General features: G+C 43.3%; 1 protein-coding gene across 3 annotated transcripts in view; it reads left to right on the forward strand.

The window, feature by feature from the left end:
* LAMP2 (lysosomal associated membrane protein 2) overlaps nucleotides 1-20,072 on the forward strand; it is a 54,193-nt gene that overhangs the window by 15,062 nt on the left and 19,059 nt on the right. For 2 of the 3 annotated variants that reach the window (XM_049767590.1, XM_049767592.1), the window contains exons 2-8: nucleotides 2,617-2,735; nucleotides 3,440-3,659; nucleotides 11,501-11,662; nucleotides 12,729-12,919; nucleotides 14,998-15,120; nucleotides 16,781-16,844; nucleotides 17,272-17,436. In XM_049767590.1, coding sequence (XP_049623547.1) covers nucleotides 2,617-2,735; nucleotides 3,440-3,659; nucleotides 11,501-11,662; nucleotides 12,729-12,919; nucleotides 14,998-15,120; nucleotides 16,781-16,844; nucleotides 17,272-17,436 — 1,044 coding nt within the window. The remainder of the gene's footprint in view (nucleotides 1-2,616; nucleotides 2,736-3,439; nucleotides 3,660-11,500; nucleotides 11,663-12,728; nucleotides 12,920-14,997; nucleotides 15,121-16,780; nucleotides 16,845-17,271; nucleotides 17,437-20,072) is intronic. The other variant, XM_049767591.1, reaches the window with a different exon arrangement.

The raw sequence follows: 20,072 nt of genomic DNA on the forward strand, positions 1-20,072 counted from the left end.
CTGATCCTTTTTGTTTGTTTTGGAGCCACACCCAGCAGTGCTCAGAGGTTACTTCCTGGTTCTGCACTCAGTAATTGATTACTCCTGGTAGGTTGGGGGACCAAAAGGAATACTGGGGATCATGCTGGGGTTGCCAGCATACAAGGCAAATGCCCTACCCACTGGGATATCACTCTGGCCCCCCACTGGTTCTTTTTTAATACTCTCCTCTTGCTATTCCTCTGAGATATTTGAAATGTGAGTGACACTTGCCAGAGAAGGTTTTCTTGGTTCTGTCTATTGACTTTGAATGCTGTGCATACAAGGAGAATAAAACATCTAGGGACATGAACAGGCTGGAGGGGGGGGGAGAGCTGAAGGGAGGGAAGGGAGGGGAGGGGAATGGAGAGGGGAGAGGATTAAATGAGGGACTTCCTCTCAGTGTTTCAGTAAAAGTCCTAGCTCGCCTTTTCAGCAATGTCCCCATCCTGATCTCCAGAGCTGGATGATGATGGAGGTTTGTGTATAATTTGCAAGCTGTTGCCAAGGCATGCCTCCTGGGGATTCCTCTAGGGACTCATTTCTCTGTGGCATGTCCCTACGTGTCCATGATGCTGCATTAAACACCCTGTCCATCATATCTTAACCGGAAATAGCGCATGCTTTGGAGGAAGTGTGCAGGATAATTCTTAGATGGTTGCCCATTATTATTTGTGTTTCTTGCATTGCATACAGGAATAATATTTTTAGGGGGGTTGTCGATGGGAAGGGCATTTGGGTTATTCTTATCCTATCTACCTTTCCTGGTGGTACTGGGGCACCCACTATGGTATGATTGAATAATGAGTCTTTCTGAGGCTTTGGACTCTGCAGTATAAAAAGGTGATATTCCTATATTAAACCTCGGAAGATTTTTTTATTTGCTTGTTTTGGGGTCACACCAGGCAGTGCCCAGGGGTTATTCCTGGCTCTATGCTAGGAAGCATTCGTGGTGGACTTGGGGGATTATATGGGATGCCAGGGATTGAACCCGGGTCAACTGCATGCAAGGCCAGTGCCTTACCCACTGCTCCATTGCTCTGGCCCCAAACCTCAGTAAAATTTCAGTCAAGATGTGGCAGAAAAGGTCCAGGGCTTTAAAGAAATGTTTTTTTGTCTCTCTTTAAGGTTTCTGTGCTGAAAGAAATGTAAGTAGCAAGATTGGGAATACCTAGGAAAGTGACTGAGTTCTAGTCAAGGAGTTTATTTTTTATATCAATTGGAATTTTTTGGGAGGGCCAAACCCGGCGATGCTCAGGGGTTACTCCTGGCTATCTGCTCAGAAATAGCTCCTGGCAGGCACGGAGGACCATATGGGACGCCAGGATTCAAACCAACCACCTTAGGTCCTGGATTGGCTGCTTGCAAGGCAAACACCGCTGTGCTATCTCTCCAGCCCCCGAAATCTTTTCTTTAGTCTTTGGGCCCTATGCAGTAGGGAATCTGCTGCTGTTGGAATTACATGGTACAGAACCACCACCATGCATGTGCTCAGCCCATTGAACTCTCTTTGACCCTAAATAAATGGAGAAAGCATATTCTGGTACAAGGGGGCTACTCCCAGCTCTGTGCGATGGGTTGTGGTTCCACTGGTGCCCGGGACTATTGCAGTTCTCCAGGGGATTCGGGCCTACTTTCTATATGTATGTGAAACATGTGATCCAGATCTTTGAACTCTCTGGCCAGCTGGTTTGAGAGGAGGGATTTAAATTTCCAAGCTCCTCCTTATTTATTTACCTTAAACACATACACAGCTGAAGAGGCAGCATAGTGGGTAGTGCTCTTGCCTTGCACATGGGTTCGATTCCAGGCATCCCATGTGCTGAGCCTGCCAGTCGTGACACCTGAAAGCACACCCAGGAATAAACCCTGAGTATAATTAGGCGTGGTTCCCCAAATGAAAACAAAAACATACCCATATACATACTCTTAACTCCCGGGACCAGATTAATAATACAGGGATGAAAATATGCCTTGTGTATGGATAACCCGGCTTGGATCTGAAGCACTAGCACACATGCTAAAGGTCTACGTTCCATCTCAAGCACCACTGAAGGTGTCCCATAGCCAAAGAAACACATTAACCCTCTTCCCCGTACCACATGAGTCCTATCAAGCAGTTGCCCCAAACAGAACACAGGTGAATGTGGAAATGAGTATGAGAGACAAATGTCAACTACTTGTCTAAACAGCCTTGTGTCTTTTACAAAGCCTTCTTGAAAAGAAAAGAAAGCTGTCTTTTAGAAATGGCATGATAGCATTGTTAGTAGAACTCCCCTAAAAGTACAAATGGAAATAGCCATCAAGATACCAGACTTTATGAATACCACTTTAGCTCATTTTAGAACTGCTTGAATTTCATTAGTAGTTATGTCCGCTTTCTTATCTGGGGGAAGGGCCACACCCGGCAGGCTCTGGGTTTATCCCTTCCTCTGTGCTCAGGGACCATCAATCATGACCATACATAGCACCAAGGATTCAAATCTAGATAGCCTATGCAAGGCCAGAACCTTCCCTTCTGTACTATCCCTCCAGCCATCCTTTTAGATATGTTTTGTTGGTACGATTTCAATTTTTTTTTCTTTTTAATACATCTAGGATCTGTCTCATCTCTTAACTTCGAAATTCATCTGAATGATTCGGATAAAAATATGTGTCTTTATGCCAAGTGGCAGATGAATGTCACAGTAAGTTATGAGACGACAAGCAAAGATCGTGTAAGTATTTTTCTTTGAATTTTATGGTAGGGATTGAATTCTTTTTTATCAATGGTACTTTTACAAGTATTGTTTTACCTGTTAGCACAAATTCTGTAGGGTAAAAAAATACTCTTGAAATCTATTATGTTAAAATGAATATTTTCATTCATTAGTTCTTCCTTTTGCCTTTTCTTGTGGGGTTTTGCCTACCTCTGTCAGAGCTTATTCCTGGTTCTATACTCAGGGATCACTCCTCATGAGGTTTGGGGACTTTTTGGGGTACCAGGGATCAAATCCGGGTTGGCCAGTACCAGGCAAGTACATGCAAGTATGACACTTATCTCGCATGTGGCAGACCTGAGTTCAATCCCTGATTGAACTGCGTATATTGAGTCTCTTGAATACTGCCAGGAGTAAGCCCTGAGCAATGCCAGCTTTCCTCCCCCAATTTAAAATTGGCTGAAAAATAGAAGACATTTTTCCTTTTCCCTTTAGACTTCAATGAATTCACCCAGGGAAGGGTATGTAGCTGAAGAATCTGACTAGTTTCAGACTAGTTTTCATTTCCATAGTTTCTCTGATCATTTCCAGAGTTTCTCTGATCACAGGGCAGAGGCAATGAGGCTATGGTGTAGACCGACGTTTATGCACTTCCTGCATGGATGCTTGTGGGGCATTCCTACCTTTGTGTTCATGACCTCCAACTTTTATTTTTCTTTTAGAAAAATGTGACCATTTTTGACAGCAGCTATCCAAGCGAAAATGGAAGCATTTGTGGATATGGCCAGAATGGTTCCAAAATTAGGCTGGACTTTGGACCTGGTTTTCTGTGGGAGGTGTATTTTACAAAGGACATGAAGACTTCAACTTACTCTATTGATGGTATCTTATTGTCTTACAACACCAGCAATAACAACACATTTCCTGATGCTGAAGATAAAGGTAACGGGAAGATTTCATTTGAGTTGTGCTCCATTTGGGAGTCACCTGCATCCCAGCCGAGTGTCCTTTCCTCTCTTCAACTCTCTGAGGCCTTTTTGGGTCTCTTGCTCTCTTTATTTCCCTCATAATTTTTTTAAATTAAACAGTTGATTTCTGTAAGAAAATAAGAATTGGGGCCGGAGAGATAAATTAATAGCCCAGTGTATAAAGGTACTTGCCTTGTATGCAAGCACCCCAGCAGGACTGATCCCTGAGCAATTGCCAGGCATGACCCGAAACTAAAAAAGAAAAAGAAGAAAAGAATCGGATTGGTGGGCCGAAGTGATAGCACAGCATTAGGGCAATTGCCTTGCATGGTGTGGCTGACCTGAGACAGACCCGGGTTTGATTCCCAGCATCCCATATGGTCCGCCAAGCCTGCCAGGAGAGTTTTCTAAGCGCAGAGCCAGGAGTATCCCCTGAGTTGCTGGGTGTGGCCCAAAAAAACCAAAAAAATGGATTTATGTCATGTTCTCCTTTATGACGGAAAGTAATAATTTAAAAAGCATTCCTCCATTTACTCTGTACCAGTTGTATAGCAGCTGCAATTCCATCAGTCCTTAATGCAATTCTAGAAAGTAGATATTATCTTAATTTTATAGGTAAAGGGAGAGCAGATTGGATGAATCTCATTTGCTTTCATGAAGGCCATAGGAAATAGAAAGTGGACCAGGCTGGTCTTTGAACCAAAGTTGCTATTCTCCAGAGTTCATGCACTTAATTAGACCAATAGTGAAGCTTAATCTTTAAATCATTTTTCATTTAAATGATATTTTTTTGTTTTTGGACCACAACTGGCAGTACTCCAGGATCTGTTCTCTGGAATCACTCCTGGCAGTCTTGGGAAACCATATGGATGATGGGGATCAAACCTGGGTTAGCCCTTTGAAAGGCATAAATGCTCAACCCACTGTACTATTGCTTTGGCCCCTTATTTTTGTTTATTTGTGGACCATATTCCGGCAGTGCTCAGGAGTTACTCCTGGCTCTTGTGCTCAGAAATTGCTCCTGGCAGGCTCAGGGTATCATATGGGATGCCAGGGATCAAACCCAGGTCGGCCACATGCAGGGTAAATGCCCTACCCGCTGTGCTATCATTCTCTCTCCTGTCCCTTAAATGATTTTTTTCTTTTCTTTATGTTTATGACTGCCTTAAATGATTTTTAATGTTTTATGGTGACCAAAGTGAATTACAAATGCAAATCTTTCACATTAATATTCAAGGCACATAGTGACAATGAATTAGGGATATTCCTCACCAGGGTTTTTCTCCCTCCACTCCTGTTCCCAGCATGCATCCCATATCTCCCTCTTTACCCCCCATAATGCAAGCGTTACTGGTCCCCATTTTTACAGCTTGTTGTAGATTGGGAATCGATTCTGTTGTCGTTGACTTTGGGTTTTTAAATGATACTTTTTAGTGGAAAAGTAAATACTTAATAAAAAAGACTGAAGTTGATGTTTACTATTTGGAGAAATAGCAGATCAAAAGAAACATGGGATAAGATTGCTCTTAGGCCTTTCTATTATTATTTACTTATTTTGGGGGCTTGGTGGTCACACCCCGAAGTGCTCAGGGGTCACTCTTGGCAGCATTTCTCTGGAGACTATATGCTGTGCGGAGAGCTTATAAGGGCCAACCATGTATCAGGCAAGGAATTTATAACCCTAACCTCTGCTCTTGTTCTGGGACTCTTCAGTTACTTTTGCAGCATCCCAGAAATAAAATGTCTATTAAGATCATTTGAATGTATGGACAAGATGCGATTTCTGTTGTTTAATAGATTATATGTTCTCTTCTCCCTCTATTGAGGTTAGATTAATATGATGTTTTTAGTAGCTTAGCTTTTCTCACAGTATTTTAGGAGAGATCTAGGGAATAATTGGCTCCATTACTGGGCCACATCTGAAGGGATTCAGAGTCCACTCCTGCTTCTGCTCAGGAATCATAACCTAATCGAAGATGGTGTTCAGGGACCCATATGTAGTGTTGAGGAGTGATTCTAGATTGGTTGCATGGACTTCATAATTATTATTGTATTTTAGATCCGTCTCCTCAAAAGCTACTTTTTGCTCCACCTGGCAGTTCTCAAGGCTTAGTCCTGAGTCTGTGCTCAGGCGTCATTGCTGATGGTGCTTATGGAATGGATTCAGGGTGCCAGGAATCCAATCTGGGCCTGCTCTGTGCAAGGCAAGCACCTTACCCTTTGTATTTGTCTCTCCGGTCGACCTCCAAAGCTGCATTAAAGATCCAGAAGTGAAAGAGTTCTTGGGAAACCTAGGCGTTATTGCAGACTTGAGTTGGACATTCAATGTGGTTTTTCTTTTCAATGAACCTCCTAGTTTGAGGTTAATTTAAAGTAGGTTTGGATATTTTATATGTATGTGTAACATATTTATATATTTAACGTTGGGTCTTGTGTTGGGTCTTTCAGAGCTTGTAAAAGGTGTGGTCTCACTTTCAAGGAGCTTGACAGCTAGTTAGAAAAGGAGGAACTCAGCAGTAGAGCACTTACTTTACCTCAAGTTTTAGACTCACCCTGTGGATCTCAAGCCAAAGCTAAATTGCTGTCCCAAGTTATATGGAGCAGAGGAAACCACTGAAATCAGGAATTGCTTTCTTAGAGATTTGTTTTGGGTGTGTGTGTGTATATATGTGGAAGGTTCTGGGCCTCTCTGTAGATATCTGTGGTTTGGAACAGCAGACTGAAAAGCGTTCTCCTCAGGGGACCTAAGGAGGAGCAGGAAGAAAGGAATGGTCTTTGGTTATTGTTTGGGTGCGTGGGAGAACTTGGCTTTGGGCACTGGAGTTAAAATTTGGTCTGTAGCCCAGCGTGCTCAAGTCCAGGAGTTTGAGCAGTTGTCTCCAGCAGGGGGAAGCAGAGCCCACAACACTGGTTTGTTTGCAAGGCTACCTGTTCAGCTCTGCATAGCTCAAGGAAACCGCTTGTTGTCTGGGTGCAGATCTTTGTTATAGGGGTCTTTTCATGCCAAGGAAAGACATTTAGTATTTAGTGCCTGCATGGAGAGGCACTGAGGAACCGTTTAGGTTTTTGAGGCAGAGAATGATGTAACAGTACAGTTTGTTTTGTTTTGTTTTGTTTTGTTTTGACGGACCACAAACTGTCTGGTCCCAGGGCTTGCTCTAGGCTGTCTGTCTCAGGGGTCATATCTAGCTGTCCTGGGGGAACCCTATATGATGCCAGGGATTAAACCCAGGCCAGCTGCATGCCAAAAAAGCTGTCCTGTACCCTGCTGTCATATCTCTGAGTTCAGAAATCCTCTTTGTAGTGTTTAGTTTTGTTTTATTTTGTTTTGGGCCACACCGAGCAAAAGATCAGGGGTTACTCCATGCTATACACTCAGGAATTACTCCTAGCAGTGCTCAGAGAACTATATGGGATGCCAGGGATCAAATGTGATTGGCCATGTGCAAGGCAAGCACAAGTGATTTTTAAAGACTGTGTTGATGAATTTGTGATAAAGTGAGGAGGCTACAGGCAGTGATGTCAACTTAAGAGGCATCAAGGGAGAGTGTAATAAGTTCCTGAATCAAGGGTTTAGCATTCAAAGGAGGTGAGATTTAATTTTTTCATTTTCTGGCCACTTGAGACCTTAGACACTTGAGGGTTACTCCCAGTGGTGCAGGTGGACTATGTGGTATTGGGGGCTCTTATATATTCCTCCCATATAATACTACGGGGTTAATTTAATTCAGCATATCTAAATAGAAAACAGTTGCACTCTTTTTTAGTTTGCTTTGGGGCCCCATTTGATGATGGTCAGGGGTTACTCCTTCCTGGCTCTGCACTCAGGTATTACTCTTGGCAGTGCTTGGGGTACCTTATGGGACACTGGGGTCAGCCATGTTGTAAGGAAACACCCTTGCCTCTGGTACTATCTTTCCTGCCCCAACAGTTGCACTCTTAATAGTAGTATAGGTTCTTAAACCCCACCTCCTTTTTTTTGTTTCGGGGGTCATATTCAGATGTGCTCAGGTCTTATTCCAGCTCTGCTCAGATTTCACTCCTGGTGGGCCTCGGGTCAGCCATGACAAGGTAGTAAGCATGTTGTTCCCCACTGTCCTAGCTCTTGGAATTTATTCGCATTTTTCTCCTGCCCTTCCCTTCCTTTGTCTTAGTGCTGTTGCCATCATTGTCACAGCGACCAAGGGCTGTGTACTGAGAAGTCCCACACTTGGTTGCTGTCAGTGGGAGTGGGGTGTGTTTGAGCTGAGGGGTAAATGACACTCTGAGGTGGGGCAATGCTGGGCGGGGCTCATCAGGCAAGGCTCTACAGCTGAGTTGTAGTTCCCAGCCCCACTGTGCAATTTAAAATAGTTCCTTTATTTTTTTCTTTTTCTATGTATATTTATTTTTCGTTTTTAAGATTTTTTTATATTTCTTTATTGTAAGAATTTTTCAAGAGACAAAATTGATTAACATAATCAATTTTATCAATAACATAATCAAACTAACATAACATAATATAGTGACATAACATAACATATAATATAATTGATATAATAATAATACATGTAAGTCAAAGAAAGTTTCTGATTAAAAACACAATTCATTTTTTTCCATAATGGCTTACATATCTCTCACAGTAGTATTTTAGGTACATATTAACATTGAATCAGGGGAATACCCATCACCAACTATGTCCTCCCCCCATTCCAATTCCCTTTCTACAGCCCATATACCTCACCATTACCCCTCGGGCTGCTAGAGTAGATGGACCCCTCTTTGTCTGGCTTACTATTAGTGATCACATATCTGTTTGGTCCTGTAACCCTCCTTTGTTTCCCCCTCTATTTAAGAGGCTGAGCTAGATAAATCGAGGTATGTGGTTTTGTTTGAAGGAAGGAAAAGCAATAGATTGGAGTACAAAATACGAGGGAGAAAAAGAAGTCAAAAATCAAATACGCTGAAAATGGGCAGAGTCCCTCTAGAGGCTTCCAACCTCAGTTTGAGAGAGGATGTGAAAAAAGGTAATTGAAACACCACAACAATACAGAAAGAAATATCAAATTAAATAACCAGTGAGCACTACAGCAATAAAGACAGGCACCACACAATAGTCTCAGTTCTGAAATCAAATCATGCTCAAGTACAAAAAGAAAGAGAAAGACAAGACAAAATAAAATAAAATAATATTGGAAACATCAACCTTAATCTCCACACCAAAATAAAGACATCAAAAAAATCGATCAATCGATAAACATGTGGAAAAATGATTGTTTTGTGCTTTTTTTCTCTCCTTTTCTTTATCCCCCTGCATAGGCACAGTAACTATTGGGGATATTGTAGAGGAATAAAATAGCTCCTTTAAATAAATAGACCATGGATTGTTTTTGAAATTATTGATGGATTTTTTTTTCCGGACTTCTAAATTTGAAGGTGCAATTTAAAACAATTCTTTATTTTATTATTTATTGCCACACCCGGTGATGCTCAGGGGTTACTCCTAGCTCTGAGTTCAGAAATCGCTCCTGGCTTAGGGGACCATATGGGATGCTGGGGATCGAAGCGAAGTCCGTCTTGAGTCAGCTGCGTGCAAGGCAAATGCTCTACCGCTGTGCTATTGCACCGGCCCCAAAACAATTCATTCTTTTTTTTTTGGGGGGGGGGTTTCGGCCACACCCGTTTGATGCTCAGGGGTTACTCCTGGCTAAGCGCTCAGAAATTGCCCCTGGCTTGGGGGGACCATATGGGACGCTGGGGGATCGAACCGTGGTCCTGATCCTTGGCTAGCGCTTGCAAGGCAGACACCTTACCTCTAGCGCCACCTCGCCAGCCCCAAAACAATTCTTTCTTAATGAAAACACAGTAAAGTTGGCCAAGGAGATAAGATCATTTATGGTTTGAGCCCTGGCACTGCTGCATATGAACTGAGCAAACCTCAGTGGGTGAGCATGGCCTGGAGTCAAACTAGCCTTCAAAGAACACTGTGGGGTATGGCCTCTGTGAAAGTAAAATGAGAGAAAGGGAAAAATAGAAAAATTGCGGAGACTAATAAACAGCCTCACAGAGGGGAGGAAAATCATTTTATCTCTAGCTTTTTCCTTCCTTCCTTCCTTCCTTCCTTCCTTCCTTCCTTCCTTCCTTCCTTCCTTCCTTCCTTCCTTCCTTCCTTCCTTCCTTCCTTCCTTCCTTCCTTCCTTCCTTCCTTCCTTCCTTCCTTCCTTCCTTCCTTTTCTTCCTTTATTCCTTCCTCTCACTCCCTCCCTACCCCACATCCTTGCTCCCTACCCAAGCAGTTCGATGCTCAGTGCTTACTCCTAGATCATTCCTGACCAGCTCGGGGACCATGTAGGATGCTGGGGTCAGCTGCATGCAAGGAAAATGCCCTATCTTCTATACTATCACTCCAGCCACTAAAGTGGTTTTTTGTTTGTTTTTTGGTCCCTCAAGGACCATGCAGTGCTGGGGATCAAATCCTGGACCTCCTGCATGTAAGCCTGTGCTTCACATCATCAAACTGTCTCTCCAGTCCCCCAGAACTTGTTATTTTTCTTGCTATTACTGGTATATAGCAAACTCATATCTATTCTTTAGGCTTATCAGTGGAAAACAGCTGGGGGAATGGACTAGACACTAGAGAGACATTACAGTGGGCAGGGTACTTGCCTTGCATGCCACAAGGCAAAGTTTAATCCCCATACTACACATAGTCCCCTGAGCACAACCAGGTGTGATCACTGAGCACAGAACTAGGAGGAAGCCCTATGCACGACCAGTAGTGGCCTCCAAACCAAAATGTCAAATAAAAAAAAGAAACAGTTGAGTAGAAATGTTAAAGTTCTCATTTGGCCATTAGTGGGAGTTGCCATGGCTATAACAGATAACCATCAGTTTTGTACCTTTTGGAGGTACAAAAGGCTGTCCTCATTAAACGGATCCTGGTTGGGGCAGGAGCGAGATTACAGCCATGCACACAGCCAACCTGGCTTCCGTCCCCTGCCTCCCATATTGTCTCTGGAGCCAGCCAGGAATAATTCCTGAGTGCAGAGTCAAGAGTAACCCCTGAATATTGCTGGGTGTGGCCACAAAACAGAAAGGACCTGGGCTCTCTTTCTTCCTTGCTGCTTCTCCAAAAGAAAGACTCCAAAAAGACATTTCACAGTAGACATAATGAAAGGTCCATATAGAATTTGTTACTTTCACATTCTTGTTAGGATTTTTTCTTTGCCCAGTGCTGGGCTTGAAACAATCCAGGGTCTCTCCTATGCAAGGCAGTACTCTAGCCCCAGAAGCTTTTGGTTTCTGAGAAATTCTTGAACGGGAGTTAAAAAAAATTTTTTTTGCAAGCTCTCAGGGTTCCCTCCTGGCGGTGCCCTGAGTGGGAGCCCAAATGCACTGCTGGAAATGGAACCTAGGTTTGGCTACTTGAAAGGCAAGCATACCTTTCTACCATTTCTGTAATTGTGGAATGGAATCATTTTTAAATGCTGGGTCCAGAGAAATAGTACAGTGGGCAGGGTGCTTGCCTTGCAGGTGGCGGACTTGAGTTCAATTCCCTATACCACAGAGGGTCCCATGAGCAGTGCCAGAAGTGATCCTGGAGTACACTCTCCAGTGATCCTGGAGTACTCTCCAGCCTCCAGTCTTTCCTTCCTAACTTCGGACATTTCATTTCTTTTGACAGGCCTGTGTCAGTTGTCCCAGTGCACCATGTTGTGTTGTCTCTTCAGGGAAGGGCATGGTAGGAGGAGATGCAGGCCAAGAGACAGAAGTCTCCACAAATGTAATCATTTTCCTCTTGCCACCTCAGTAACAGTGGTCAATCTGATTTTCTAGGAGTGCTGACTGTTCATCACAACCTCACAGCATCTGAGATTCCACTGAATTACATCTTTAGATGCAATAGTTTATCAGTTCTGGAAGATAAAGATGTTGTCCAAAAGTATTGGGATGTGCACGTCCAAGCTTTTATCACAAATGGTACAGTGAGCACAAAAGGTGAGGACTTCTATTTCCTATTTCTTTTTCTTATACTGGGTCCCACATTAGCATCTACTCTGGAAGCTGGCAGTTGTCATTGTGTCCTATGAGTCTTATAGAGAAATACTTTTAAAAAAAATTTAAACACCATGGTTACAAGGTTGTTTGTTCATAACACAGTTGGGTTTTTTTCCTCCACAGATAAAGTTGTTCACGATTTAGTTACAGTCACACAATGAACAACAACCTTCACCAGGGCACATTTCCTGCCACCAGTGTCCACATTTTCCCTCTCACCTTCCCCAGTGCCTCTCCCGTTCCTGTCTCTGGGGCATACATTTTTCTTTCTCTCTCTTTTTCACTCTTCCTTTTTTCCTGTTAGACACTTCCCATTTTCAATACAGTGCACATTTTCCACCACCAATGCTCCCAGTTTCCCTTCCAGCCACCTTCCCCCATCTGCCTCTGGGGCAGGCATTTTACTTCTCTCTCTCATTATAGAGGAATACTTAACTGAAGTTGAACTATAAACATTTTATGTAGAATGGCAATTTTTGTTTTGGGGGAGTCCATTCCCGGTGATACTCAGGGCTTACTCCTGACTCTGTGCTCAGGAATCATTCCTGGCAGGCTCAAGTTCCCATATGGAAGTTGAGGCTTAAACCCGGGTCAGCCCTGTGCAGGGCAAATGCCCGACCCACTGTGCTATTGCTCCAGCCTCCTATAGTAATTTTCTGCCAGTGTGCCCTAACCCAGAGATTGTCTGAACTGAAGCAGCAATTTGAAATCCATGGCCCCATTTAATTGCAAATAGGCCATCAACTCAGTCCCTTCTAATAGAACCCTTTTGGCCTTCCATTATGAGAAATAATTTGCTCTCCTTTGCCCTTGCAAATTAAAAATCAGTCTGCTTTCTTTTTGGAAGGGGGAGGGAGGCCTGCTAGGCAGTGCTTAGGGGACAATGCAGTGCTGGACCTAGAACCCAGGCCTCAGACTTGCCAAGAAAATGCTCAGTCCTTTGAGCCATTTCCCTGACCCAAGAATACATCTCCTGTCACTGATGTGTCCTTTATGTTCATTCTAGAGCACCTGTGTGTTGATGATGAAACTGCCACCACAGTGGTGCCCATCGTTTCTACCACCCCACCAGCTCCCACCACCCCCACCCCCACCCCCAAGAAAAATCCAGCGGTGGGAAACTATAAGGTGGCAAATGACAATGGCACCTGCCTTATGGCTACCATGGGGTTGCAGCTGAACGTCACTCTTGAGAAGGTATTGACGGAGCCATTCCTTTCTCTATATTCTTCCAATATTTTGGGCCAGCTTCCTGCTGAAGAGTAAGAGCAGCACAAGAATCTTCCCATTTTATTTTGTATTGTGTTTGTGTGTTTGTGGCGGTGGTCTTGATGCCTAGGTTGTGCTCATCAGAGCTGGGGACTGAACTGGAGCCAACTGCACTCCTTCAGGGGTGCTGGAATCTTTGACTCTTTCCTTATTTATTTAAATTTTATTTATATATTTATTGTTTGGGGAGCCACACTTGGCTATTCTCAGGGGTTACTCCTGGCTCTGTACTCAAATCACCCCTGGAGGTGCTTCAGGTGTAACCGTGTGCAAAGCAAGCTCCCTACCTGCTGTGCTATTATTTTGCTACGACCCCCCAATTTTTATTTATTTGTTTGGGACCATATCAAGCAATGCTCAGGAGTATTCCTGGCTTTTCACTTAGGAATTACATCTGGAAAGCTTGGAGGACCATGTGGGATGCTTGGGTTTGAGCCCAGGTCGGCTGTGTGCAAGGGAAGAGTCCTACTCTCTGTCCTAAGTCCATCCTTCTTTCCTTCTTTAATGGAGCTGGATGATTTGCAGACTTCGGGTTCATTTGTTTACAGAACGTCAATGCCCAAGTGGTATTGGCTTGGCCAGCAAGAAACAGCAGTTCCCAGGTGTCTGGGGTGGGTGGTGTGGATGGCTTTAGACTCAGATAACCCATGAGGCTATTAACTCCTAAGGCTCAAATACTGTGAAGCCATTGGCCTGGCACCAGAGTGTAATTTCAGGCTGTTTTTTAAAAAGGACTCTGGGGTTTCGATGGAGTTGGCCGTTAGTAGACCAGAGTTCAGACAGCTGGGCCTTATTTTCGTCAGTTCAAAATAGAATGCCTTCACATTTTTATCTGCAGCTCTGGCTATTCCTGCCCCAGCAACAGTGCAGCTGTTCCTTGTTTGTAAGCAGAAGTACGCAGGAGCATTCTAGGCTCAATGTGCCACTGAGACTCCAGAGGGCGCTCCAGCCACCAAAATTAGCTGCCAGTGTCTTGTGACATCAACAGTCGAGGCAGATGTCTCCATTAAAAAAACAGCAACAACATCTGTGCACCAAGCGAATGTTTGCCTTGCACATGAAAAACCCTGGGTAGATCCCCGGCATCCCATATGGTCTCCCAAGCCCGCCAAGAGTGCTTCCTGAGCTCTGAGCCAGGAATAACCCCTGGGTGTGGCTAAAACAAAAACAATAATAAATAAATAAATAAATAAATAAATAAATAAATAAATAATAAAAACAATAATAAAAGTGTGGGCAGGAGAAAGTGTATGTACAGTGGGCAAGGTACTGGCCTTGCTTTTAGCCAGTCCATGCTCAATTGCCTCCAGGGGTCTCAAACTCGAGGCCTGCTGGCTGCAAACGGCCCTCCGTACAACATTTTGTGGCCCTGCCCTAGAGGAATCTTTTTTGTTTTTTAGTTGTTTGGGTCACACCCCCCCCCAATGTTCAAGGCTTACTACTGACTTTGCACTCAAGGATCACCCTGACTTTGCTTCCTGCGGCACCCAGATAAATTGAGTTTGAGACCCCTGCTACACCATCATCTAGGGTCCCTTGAGCCCTGCTGGAGCGATCTCTGAGCACAAAGCTAGGAATAAGCACACCCCCCACCCCACAACTGAGGAAGCTTTTCTCTCTTGGTTTTCCTTACTTTGTTTTTTGTTTTTTGTTTTGGGACCATACCCGACAGCATTCAGGGGTTACTCCTGGCTCTGTGCTCAGAAACCATTTCTGGCAGTCTCAGGGGACCACATGGGATGCCGGGGATCGAACCCGGGTCAGGTGCATGCAAGGCAAATACTTTACCTGCTGTGCTATCATTCTGGCCCTCCCTTAATTTTTTTAAGATGTCTGAATCATAGCTGGAAACCTGTATCAATTGCTTTTGGAAATGAGAGCCCATCATCTTTAGTATTCAGACAAAAGGATGTTTCACTCCTCCATTGCCATGAATTGTCGTAGAGCCTAAAGGTTTTGTTGCAGACTTTGATGGCTAATATGGATCTCCACATATTCCCCTGAAGGATTCTCTGCTTATTAATGTGGACCCCAATGTAACTGACTCCTCCGGCAGCTGTGAGCCTCAAACTGCTCTACTGAAACTCAACAGCAGCAGCATCAAGTTTCTTGAATTTGTCTTCGCTGTGGTGAGTAATAGATTTTTCTAAAATTAGGTACTTTGTTTTAGAAACATCTGAAAGTCTAAATAGGGCTCCATGCACATACATTTTATTTTCCAACACTGCTTAATTATAAGTGTAGTATTTTGATGCTACATGTATGTGTGTGCGTTTTGGGAGGTTTGTGTGTTTAAGTCTGTATATATTGAATTTTCCAAGTTTACTTATGCTAAGTAAAGTACCTTAAATCTCTGTAGATAAACAGTTCTGCTTTTCGAAAAAATTGTTCCAGGGTCACACGTTGTGGTGCTCATCAGTCTACTGCCAGTCGACACCAAGTCTACATCTTGGTATTGGCTGGGGAAGGGATCTCCCATGTGGTATTGGGAATTGATCTCTGGCCTGCTGTGTGTGAAACATACACTCTAACCCTTAGGAGCCATTTCCCTTGCCCCTTATGTGAAGTTTTAAGAATAACACTCAGGGGGGCTGAAATTCTTTCCCTCCTTTCATTTTTCATAGCATTCATTAATTTGGGTACTGAGGGAAATTATCTTAATCTCTTGCCAACTACAGTGAGGTAAGGCCAGGAACCAAATTGGATTCATTTTAAAAATTCTTTTGGGGGGAGGGTCGGGTTTAAACCACACCCACCTGTGCTCAGGGATTACTCTTGCTAGGTTTGGGGCCCCTGTTGGGTGCCAGGCATCAAACCTGGGTTGACTTCATGTGGACAGTGCAAATGCTTTTCCCATTGCATCATTGCTTCAGCCCCAAGTTCAGTTCATTATGCAGCTCCATGGAGCTTTGAGAGACATGCCCTGTGCATGCTAAGCACTGAAGAATCCAAATCAGTATTTCTCAACTTGTTCCCACTGTGACCCCTTTCCAAATTTCTTTCTTGGAACCCCCACCCCATCCTACCTAGTTAGGTAAGTGTTCTACCCTTCCTGACTTTTTGATCTTCTAATCTCATGCTGGGGGTTCTCCACTTATGTGATTTCTCACCTGTGACTGCCTTGGAATATTCTGGGGCTCTCTGGCACCAGGCTGGGAAATGCTAATTTAAAGGATCCAATTAGGGTTACAGGAAGACTAGAGTGAAGGGAAGTCTGGAGGCTGAAAAGCAGGGTGGTAGTCTGGTTTCTGAGACTCAGATCATGATCCATGAATGGTGATGGGAGGAATAAGAGGGAGGGCAGGAGTACCAAGAAATTGTACAGGGGTTAAGGCATTTCTCTTACATGAGGACTACCCTAGTTCAATCCCTTGTACCTCATGTTTCCCAAACAGGAAGGAAATGAGTTTTCTGAGGTTTTAGAGTCCAATGGTGGGGAAATATTTCTATTTATTTCTATTGTAGAGATTAGGCTCTGATCATTTGTTTTTGTTTTTATATTTTGTTTTTGGGCCACACCCACTGACACTCAGAAATTACTCCTGGCTCTGTGCTTAGAAATTATTCCTGGCAGGTGCAGGGGAACATATAAGACGCCAGGGATTGAACCAAGGTCGGCCATATGCATAGCAAATGCCCTACCAGTTGTGCTATATCCCTGGCCCCTGATCAGTCCTTGATTTTATCTCCTGGGTGACAGGATTAGATTGCTCTCCTTCTGTTAATATTAACTGTACCTGTAAACACTTGGAATATGTTGATTAACTGGAGGATCTCTCTCCAAAACAGAAAAACAAAAACAGATTCTATCTGAAGGAAGTGAATATCAGCATGTCTCTGCCTAATGGCTCTGGTAAGCAAAGCACTGTGAGGAGGGGCCTGGGGGAAGATTCTGGATTGCCCACAAAGAAAAGAAACCATAATTATTAAAAAAAAACACTTTCTTTAGTGTCAGAGAGAATTCTGTGTGCAAGTTGCCCCTGATCACAACTTTGAAGAACCAGTAATAGAATTTAAGTTTGTTTTTTGAACAAAAGTGTTTTTCAAAAGTATTCTGTGTTTTTAAGTATAGAGGATAATGATTGTTAGAGCTGTGGTGGATTAGTTGATTATAGAACAACCGTAGAAAGGAAGGGAAGCCCCAATCAGAGGAGACTTGCATCCTGGGGTTAAATTCTGTGCCCAGGGTTCCCATCATTCCCTGTGAGAACCCCTAAGCACTGTCCTGCCTTTGCTCTTTCCCTAAGAAACCACTAACATCTTTTCTTGTCTTGATGCAGTTTTTAGCATGGCGAATACCAATCTCAGTTACTGGGATGCTCCCTTGGGAAGTTCCTATATGTGCAACCAAGAGCAGGTTGTTCCTGTGTCTGGATCTTTTCAAATAAATACCTTTGATCTGAGGGTTCAGCCTTTCAATGTGATGGAAGGAAAGTATTCTACAGGTAAGTATTCAGCAAGTTGTTCTAAAGAATTTATTTCTCTTCGTGACCAATCGATAAATGCCATTCCTTTTGAGTCATGGACATAGAAGTGTTGAAATAGGGAACTAGGATTTTTTTCTCCTGACCTATAGCCTTCTGAGTACCTCTGGATTTGGCTCAGCATTTTGCTCCTGGGGAAATTTTGTTTGTGACTCAGAGAGCCATTATTTGCAAGCCAGTTTGCAAAGATTGGAACTTGTTTTTGAGTGAGCTAGATCATAGGTCAAGATGTTTCTAGAGAGGGCAGTACCTGGGAACGGTAGATTAGATCATCTTGTATCTGGTTTTTCTTTTCCATTTGGAGGTAGGTTCTCCCCTGCAGTATTCAGGGACCATTCCTGGTGGTGTTTAGGGGTCTATGTGGTGCCAGGGACCAAATGGGTTGGGCAGTGTATAAGGCAAGTGCCTTAACCCTTGTCTTTCTGGCCTGGCATCTGTTTTCTTCGAGTTGTTTTTATCCTGGAAACATCTTCATCCCTGAATGTAAAGATTTTGGCCTTAACTTTGTTAAAACCAAACAATGGCAGCACCAAATCCTTATTTGACCGGTAAGCATGATTGGGAGTATTTTGAAAGACAGTGAGATGTGGTTTTTGGAAATGCTGCACAGGTTTTGTAATGGTATTTTTTAGTTGTTAAATGGAAGTTTCAGAAAAGGGCTCTAACATAGCTTGTGCCTGTAAATAGAGAGGATGCATTTGACATTACACGATTAAAATGTGCATGAAGGAAAAAGAAGGGAATAAAATCCCTGACTTGAATTGTCCTTTTAAACCCACGATCTAAAACTAGGGGGTTTATGGAGCACAGCTTTGCTCAGCAGAGACGTAATCTTGTCATCTCCACCTTTTTTTGGTTTTTGTGTGTTTTGGCACCACACCTGGCTGTGCTGGAGGGAGGGACCTTAGGTGGTGCCAGGGTTTCAGCCGGGTCACTGCATGCAAGGCAAGTGCCTTAACTCCTATGTTGTTTTCTCCAGCCCAGTCTTCTATGTCATTTTTAAAAACTATTGTATGGTTTAGAAAGGATTGTGGAGGCTGTGTTTAAAGGTGAATAAGCTGGTAGCCATTCAACTGCTGTTTTCACTAGGACAATATATTTTATATTTAAACGAACAACAGTAGAGTAGAATACCTAGTGTGACCTGTTCATCCAAAGAAATTAGGTTCCTCATCCTCCATGATAATTCGTGTATGCTTTGAAGCCTTACTTGGGAGTGCCCAGACAACCGTGTGATGCTGGTGATCAAACCAAGATGCCAGCATGCAAAACATACATTCAGCCTGTGCCCGTGAAGCCTGCCATTCTTGCGACCAGGGAGAGTAATCACATTTTAAAAATATTTTCCAGAAATTCATTTTCCCTTTTGTCAGCTTTGCTTTGTTACTTCAATTATTTAGATCCTTTAAACTAGTTTTATTTTTGGAGTCTTTATGCACCACCCCTACATTATTCTCATTTTCTCTAGCTTTGTGCTTGGAATTTAAAATTATTCGCAGTGCTAATATCAGTGCAGACCTATTTATCTAGTCAGCTGTGTTCTGGCTGTCATTGGAAACTGGCTTTTTTATGTCCAGAGATTAAAAATGTTACTCCAAGGAGTCCACGGTATTTAATACTGATGCTCATGAATGCACACTTTCTTTGTAGAACTAACTTCTTGATGGTGGCTACCTATAATTACAACATACTAGTAATTCTGGAGTATATAGGAGGAGAAAATAGACTTACAGTAAGGTCAAAGAATGCTGATTGGATTTTACTGGAACAGACTGCTCTAGAAATAGATTAAAACAAGCTCCAGTAGGCTGCTGGGTCTGACCAGATCAATCCTTCTTAGTGTAGTAAACAGACTCAAATTCACAAGGCCTCAGTTTTATTTGCAGTTTCCTAAGACTGGGTCTAGTCTCTGGAAACATTGTGTGAAGACCCATCCAGCTTTGGACTTGGAGGGCCCCATATTCGCCCCAATGATCCAAACCTGCTGGCTTTTCCTATTAGCGAAATGGTTGATAGGCAGTGTAAGCAAATGTGTATGTCTGAGCACCCCCAGAACTTTTTCTGCATGGGGACTGAGATTTGACTTTCAAATAATTCTCGTGTACCACTAACTTAAAATCTTTTTTCAAAATATTCCAATCAGGGGCCAGAGTGGTGGTGCAATGGGTAAGGTGTCTGCCTTGCCCTCACTAGCCTAGGACGGACCGCTGTTCGATCCCCTGGTGTCTCATATAGTCCCCCAAACCAGGAGCCATTTCTGAGTGCATAGCAAGGAGTGACCCCTGAGCGTCATCTAGTGTGGCCCAAAAACCCCCCCAAAAAAAAAAGAAAAGAAAAAAAAAGAAATTTCAATCATTTAAATAGTCAGAAAATACCAATGCCACTTTCATCTCTTCGCTCAAATTTGAGCTCTTGTTCTCCACCTTCTTCCACTGAAAGATTCCAGAGCTAATCTTGGCTGTCGGTGGTTACCCCAAAGGCATCCACTCTGCCACTGAGAGGCTGAGATAGGTATGGCATAGATGAGAGCTTTCCACTTCTGATTAAGTTTTGTAGTCCTAGTCAGGGAAGGATTTGGAATGTACTGCATTTTGCTG

Source organism: Suncus etruscus, chromosome X, assembly GCF_024139225.1.
Source record: "Suncus etruscus isolate mSunEtr1 chromosome X, mSunEtr1.pri.cur, whole genome shotgun sequence".
Lineage (NCBI taxonomy): Eukaryota > Metazoa > Chordata > Mammalia > Eulipotyphla > Soricidae > Suncus > Suncus etruscus.